Source organism: Empidonax traillii, unplaced genomic scaffold, assembly GCF_003031625.1.
Source record: "Empidonax traillii isolate 1590-97213 ecotype Southwest subspecies unplaced genomic scaffold, ASM303162v1 scaffold2260:size46562, whole genome shotgun sequence".
In the NCBI taxonomy this organism is placed as follows: domain Eukaryota; kingdom Metazoa; phylum Chordata; class Aves; order Passeriformes; family Tyrannidae; genus Empidonax; species Empidonax traillii.
The window spans coordinates 1-6850 of NW_020957453.1; the positions used below are offsets into that span (position 1 = coordinate 1).

The following is a 6850-nucleotide window of genomic DNA, read 5'->3' on the forward strand; positions in this document are numbered from 1 at the left end:
GACGGACCCAAGGCAAGCTTGAAGGTGGCAGCTTTGAGTGGGAGGGCAGGGGATGGGGAGATGGAGGCACATATGGAAGGGATGGTAGGAAAGTTTCCTTGTGAGAGCAGGAGACCAAGCTTGCTGATGCAAGGTGGCCCTCCCAGCCCAGAGAACTGGTTGCTGCTTGTGAGTCTCCCTTCAGGCTGGGAAAGTGGGGGGGTTGGGGTAGTTGGGCCCTGGTGCCAGGTCTTGATGTGTGGGGGCCATTTTCCTCTCTTGCTGTTCTAGGTGGTGCAGACTGGCAGCAGTTGGACTCTGAGCTTCAAAAGGAGATCCTGACCATTTGGCCTCACCTGTCCCAGAAGATGCTTGACCTTTTGGTACCCATGCCAAAAAGTGAGTCTCTGGGGGCTGTCAATTGCTTTCAAATTCCCATCATCCTCACAGCAACTTCTTCCCAAAGGGAGGTGAAGACTGCTCAGACCCATCCCCAGCTGGAGGAGAAGTGGGAAAAGGGTTTGTTGCTACAGGCTGGCTCCTGCCTTGTTCTGCTTGGCTGCTTGTGAACTCTTTTGAAAAATCACCCAATTTGCAGGGATCTACTCCTGCCAAACCCAGAGTCTCCTGTAAATCATCCCTGAAGCATATCGGGGAGGGAGGATGAGTATCACTTATGCTGTCACATCTGATGACGTGGTGAGGGTGTGTTCCTTGGTGGCTTAGGGTGACGATTTCACGCCATCTGCATTCATTTTATCTTTATGAGAAGTGTCTGGATGTCCAGCGCTCTCTCTTTTAGAGCAGCGAGCAGAGTGTGAGGGTCACCAGGGTATCCCACAGCGGGGCTCTTCCTGTGAGATCCACGCTGATGACTTCAAACCTGCTGTTCCTGTCACAACACAAGTGTTCTCACTTTGTTCCTTGTTATGCTCTCAGCCTCTGACCTGACTGTTGGGAAAATATATGCAGCCATGATGATCATGGATTACTACAAGCAGAGCAAAGCGAAGAAGCAGCGGCAGCAGCTGGAGGAGCAGGTGAGGCCTCAGTGAGGGCGTGTGGTGGGCAGATCCCTCTTGCTGCTTCCTACCACCTCCCAACCAAACGTGCAGCCAGCTGCATGGGATGCAGCTGGGGGACGAAGATGGTGGTACAGGTTGGAGTTTGGCCACTACAGGGCATGTGTATGTGCCTTGGTACCCTCGGTCCCTGACAGCAAACATGAGCACGATGTCCCCTTCCCAGGTAGTGGGAGCTTGGTTGGTGAAGTGCTGGATGCCCATCCACATTTCCTACAGGCTCAGTCTCTTCCTCTCTTCAATACAGAAAAATGCACCCATGTTCCAACGCATGGAGCCGTCCTCCTTGCCGCAGGAAATCATCTCCAACGCAAAGGCTCTGCCGTACCTCCAGCAGGACACCCTCTCGGGCCTGTGAGTACTGCCCTGGGAAGAGAGCTAGTCCTGGCTCTTTTCTGTTCCTGCAGCCCTTGTTTTGTTCTTGGAGCTGGCACTGGAATGCACAGAGGGTTAAATTACTGCTGGGAGTAGGGAAAACCCAGTCCTGGGCCCAAAGCTTTTGCAGGATTCCAGGTAGCCAGTGTGCATCAGCACTAACAGCAGCAGAGGTGGCATAGAGGGATGGCTGAGGGCCTGCATGGATGTTCTTCCTGCAGGACCATACAAGCACTGAGTGTCAGCACTTTTACCTGGGAGGGTCTGGGATGGACCTGAACCCTGGGAGCAGTTGAGCAGCGGCTCCCTGGATGGTGCAGGATCAGTGGGGGATCCCAGCACCTAGGCTGGTGGGAATGAGGTGATGGGAATTGCTGTCACTGAGTTTGGTATGTCCCTACTGCTGCTGGGGGACCTGAGGCACTGGTGTCCTCTCCTGCCTTGGTACCAGTCCAGCACGGGGGCTCCCCAGCTCTGAGCCACTGGAGGGACGATGCCCAGTGATGGCAGTACCTGTCTTGTGGCCTCCCTGAAGCTGGTCTGTCTTTGCAGGAGCAGTCGAAGTGGGTTCCCCTCGCTGAGTCCGCTCTCGCCACAGGAGATCTTCCAGCTGGCTTGCATGGATCCAGCCCAAGAGCAGTTCCAGGAGCACCAGTCTCTGGTAAAGTCCCACACTGCCTGACGGGCGCTCACCTGCGGTCCCAGCACGGATGCTGGTGGGCATGGGGAGGTGTGGGGAGTGAGCACGGCACAGGGAAGGCAGCTGCCGGATCATACACAGATCCGAAGCACGGGATGAATGTCCCCAGGTGTGCTCTGCCCCTCACCTCTGGCGCTGGGGACACAGCCATCCCTGGACCAGCCCTGGCCAGTGGGGTCAGGCAACAGCACGTGCTCTTGGGGTGAGAGCTGTGACTGGAGTCCGATGTCCTGCAGTAAAATGTCCTTCTCTTCACAGGCTGCTCTTTTTTTCCACTGAGCGCTGGTTTCAGTGGGTTACCCCGTGCTGAGTGATGGTATCTGATGTTTTCGGGTTCATGTTCATTTTGTTGTCAGTGCTGGTGTCCCCAGTCCCAAACCAAGCTGTCAGACTGTTTCCAAGGGGAGCACACCCCTCCGGCCCCACACACATGCTGGCCTGTCTGTCTGTGTGTGTATATATATATCTACATATCTATATATATCTCTCCATGTCTGTGTGTGCCCTCGTGCACCACCCGGCACTGTCGGATGCAGTGTTGTACCACTGTGCATCTCCAGCCCAGACTGTGTCCCCCGGGGTCTGTAGCACTCTGTGTGACCTGTGTACCCCTGCCCTGGCTACCCCCAGCACATGGGAAGGGGGCAGATGAGACTCTCCCCCTCCCCATTAAGTCACCTATTAGCAGATCTCTCCAGAGTTACTGCCTGCCCATCTCCTTATCCTGCACAAAGGCGCCTCTCAGCTGGGAATAAACCAGTGTACTGTAGGCAGCATGTATTCTTTTAAGGGAGATATGTCCAGGAAGCCTTTAAAGTTTGGTCAGAGAGAAAATCCTGAAAACTTTTCCCCTCCTGGCAGAAGACGGAGTTCAGGCGTGGGCAGTCAGGACATCACCAGATCCAGGCAGGGTTACCACTATCATTGAATAGGTACAAGGTGCGCTGGCCATTAGGCAGCACTGAAGCACCCCATCAAGGCTCATCTGCAATGGATTGTGAACTGGAGATTATTTTTCAGTGTCAACATGATGAATTATAAAGCCTTAGACGCTGTTTTTCACAGAATCATATGATAATTTGGGTCAGAAGGGACCTTTTAAAGCTCACCTAGTTCCACCCCCCCTGCCATGGGCAGGGACATGTTCAACTTGCTCAGGTTGCTCAGAGCCCTGTCCAACCTGACCTTAAATGTTGCCAGAGATGGGGAATCCACACCTTTTTGGACAACCTGTGCCAGTGTCTCACCACCCATTTTTGGCCCACTTAAATTCTGCCCCTGGTTGAGCGATCAGGGCTGTCCCCTGCCAACAGGGCAGAAGCAGCATGCTGCCCTGCTCCAACCCCATCCCAAGAGCTTGGCTGTGTGTTTGTTTCCAGGAGCCAGAGGTTAGGGAGTTTCAAAGAGTGCAGCCCTCTAACCGTGGCAGCTACCTTCCTGTGGACACTCAGGACCACGCTGTCTCTGGGAGGGCCTCCTCCATGCCTCGTCTCACTGTGGATCCCCAGGTAAAACCAAACAAAGCCCCCACGGGTGCGGGTCCATTCAAAGCCTACCTGGTAACACTGGGGCTTCTCTCTGTGCTGACCCCCACGGCTTTCCCACACCCCGATACTGGAGCATCTCCCCTTCTCTGGGGCCCTGCACTAGTAGGAGATTTGCTGTTCCCCGACATGAGGGACACTGGCAGCAGAGAGCAGCCTGGGGAATTGATATCCTGGCTCATGGGGGAAGTCCATGATGCAGCAGGACCGTGCTGGGAGGTGGCAGGGTCTCCTCACAGTGGGACACCCCTCCTTTCCTCTGGCTCCGAGCACTGGCTGAGGTCTGAGGATTCCCAGCTCAGCTGTCAGATGATCTCACAGGTGATGAAATGCATTTTCCATCCTTTCACGTTGTCCCAACACATGCTTTTCTCTGTCTGTCCAGAGGAACTCAGGCCACATCTCACCTCCTCATTTGTCTGCCCAGTTTCTCTGTTGTTCTGTCTTGTGCTCAGCCTCCACCAAGAAACCAATGCTTTTGTGGGGTTTGGTGTTGCTGTGAAATCCCTGGGTCTGCTTTCTCCCAGAGGTGCTGGTACAGGCACTAGGTCTTGGTATTGGTGACAGTGTGACATATTTTGGCACTTTGGGGTGGTGTGAAGAAGAGGGGAGCCTTTGCCCCATGGGCTTTCTTAACCATTCAGCAGCAGAGGAGATGATTAGAAGGAGGGGATGGGAGCAAGAAAGGTGAGAGGAGAAGAGATGGAGACTGGCCTGAGGCTGCAGAGGCAAAGACCTGCTAGAATAAAGCAAAGGAAATATGGAAGGGGGTGATGTTTCCCCCATAATGGTGAGAACATAAGCTAGAAGGAGGGGAGAGAGAAAAGGAAAGGGAAGATAAAACAACAACACGAGCAGGGAGAGAGGGAATGAGTTCAGGGGAAAAGGGATGGGGATGTGGGAATAAAGGAAGAGTAGGGAGGGGTCTGGAAAACTGGTGGCAGTCATGAACACGGAGCGATGGGCAGTAGGCGATCCCCTTTCTCTCAGGGATATCTTCAATGTTTGCTCCACTTGAGCTTGTTTTCCAGGCTGGGGAAAATGGTCTGGTACCCTCTACATCCCCATGTCTTGGGGAGATGCTGCTGAACTCAGCACTCAGCACCTTGTCATGAACTGGGGCTGCCAGCTTTGCTTGTGCAGAATGGCTCCAGCTGGCTGGGGAAGGGGAACCCGTGAGCATCGAGGCTGAACCCCACTTTTCTCCCACCCCTGATTTGTGCAGAGATCATATGGAGGGGCTGTGCTTGTGCTGGCTGCTCCCCACCCTAAATCTCCCCATCCTGCAGGGCTGGTGATCCCAGCGATGGGGGTGAACTGGTAATTCTTGGCCGCCGTGGTCCCCAGCCCTGCCTGGTGCTAAATCCCCTCCCTGGCTGGCCGGGGTTGCTTGCAGGTGGTGACAGACACCAGCTCGATGCGGCGATCGTTTTCCACCATCCGGGACAAGCGCCCCAACAGCTCCTGGCTGGATGAGTTCTCCATGGAGCGCAGCAGCGACAACACCTACAAGTCCCGACGGCGCAGCTACCACTCCTCGCTCCAGCTGTCCGCCCGGCGCCTCAACGCTGACTCAGGTGAGCAAGGACAGGTGGCCCCATTTCACACCAGATCCCAAAAAAAACCCTCCAAGCTTGAGTGTTCCCTGCTGCTGCGGAGGGGATGGTGTGGGCTGATGTGGATGTCCTGCAGGCCACCGGTCCGAGGGGCACCGCTCGGGCAGGGAGCGGGGCCGATCCAAAGAGCGCAAGCACTTGCTGTCCCCCGACATCTCCCGCTGCAACTCCGAGGAGAGGAGTCCCCAGGCACAGGACGAGTCGCCGGAGCGGCAGCGCGATTCCCGGTCACCCAGCGAGGGCAGGTCACAGACACCCAGCAGGCAGGTGAGTGACAAAACCCCTCTCTAAGCACGAAGGGAAGCATAAAAAAAGCTCCCAGCCAAAACTGGGAAGGCAAGCCCCCCACTGTGGGAGCTCTGCACTGTCTCTCTTCCTTGTGGTGGCATCTCCATGTCCCCTGTGAGCTGAGCAGGTTGAGGCTGCTCGGGCACCCTGCAGAGCATGTGGGAAGAGGGGTGGATCTCACGCTGGTCCCCTCACTGCTGTGGCATCTGCTCCCTGACAAGGTCAATGTGTCCCAGCTACACAAGCCTGGAGCTGCCAGTGCTTGAGTCAGCTTGAAGCCCACAGAGATGCTGCCTGTGGAGACCAGCAGCTGGCGAGCTGTCAGCTCTTCTTGCAGTGGGTCTGTGGGTGCATTTTGCTTTTGACCAGCAGGAACATAGAATCATAGAATATCCTGAGTTGGAAGGGACCCACAAGGATCACTGAGTCCAAGTCCTGGCCCTGCACAAGACAACCCCAACAATCCTACTATGTGCTGAGAGCACTGTGCAAATGCTTCTTGAGCTCTGTTAGGCTTGGTGCTGTGACCACTTCCTTGGGGAGCCTATTCCAGTGCCTGACCACCTTCTTGGTGAAGAACCAACCTAAATCTTTCCTGACACACCTGAATGCTGTCCCCTCGGGTCCTGTTACTGGTCAGAGATTGCTGCCTGCCCCTCTGCTGCCCATCATGAGGAGGCTGCCGACGCCAAAGAGGTTTGCCCTCAGCAGGCATCATCCTCATCCCTGGAGCAGATGCCGAGGCAGGGATGGGGTAGGCAAAGACACAGCGGGACCCCGACCAAGAGGGAGGATTCTACGGGAAGCCCAGGCTCGGGGATGGGTGAGGGGGTGGGGAGCAGGGCGGAACTCGTGCATGGTGCTGCCTGTTGCCTCTGTATCCTCTGTATTCCCCGGCGCGTCTTGGTCCGTTGCAGGGAATGGGCTCCCTGAGCGAAAGCTCCATCCCCTCCATCTCGGACACCAGCACCCCTCGGCGAGGCCGCCGCCAGCTCCCGCCGGTGCCCCCCAAGCCGCGTCCTCTCCTGTCCTACGCCTCCATGCTCCGGCACGCCGGGGACGCCTCGCCGCCCGCCGAAGAGAGCGAGGGGGGCTCCCCGCTCCTCTCCTCTACCCTGGATCCCAACACCGCCGGCTTCACCGAGTCTTCCAGCTCCCCCGCGGGGAAGCAGAGCCGGCAATCCACCCCGCAGCGCTACATCTCGGAGCCCTACCTGGCCCTGCACGACGACTCGCACGCCTCAGACTGCGGTGAGGAGGAGACGC

General features: G+C 56.4%; 1 protein-coding gene across 1 annotated transcript in view; it reads left to right on the plus strand.

The window, feature by feature from the left end:
* The first annotated feature begins 98 nt into the window (after nt 1-98).
* Nucleotides 99-6850, plus strand: part of LOC114071756 (voltage-dependent R-type calcium channel subunit alpha-1E-like) — a 9523-nt gene continuing 2771 nt past the window's right edge. The window contains exons 1-8 of the mRNA XM_027909612.1: nt 99-378; nt 919-1019; nt 1309-1415; nt 1989-2097; nt 3516-3644; nt 5077-5257; nt 5373-5563; nt 6502-6848. Coding sequence (XP_027765413.1) covers nt 348-378; nt 919-1019; nt 1309-1415; nt 1989-2097; nt 3516-3644; nt 5077-5257; nt 5373-5563; nt 6502-6848 — 1196 coding nt within the window. The 5' untranslated portion in view covers nt 99-347. The remainder of the gene's footprint in view (nt 379-918; nt 1020-1308; nt 1416-1988; nt 2098-3515; nt 3645-5076; nt 5258-5372; nt 5564-6501; nt 6849-6850) is intronic.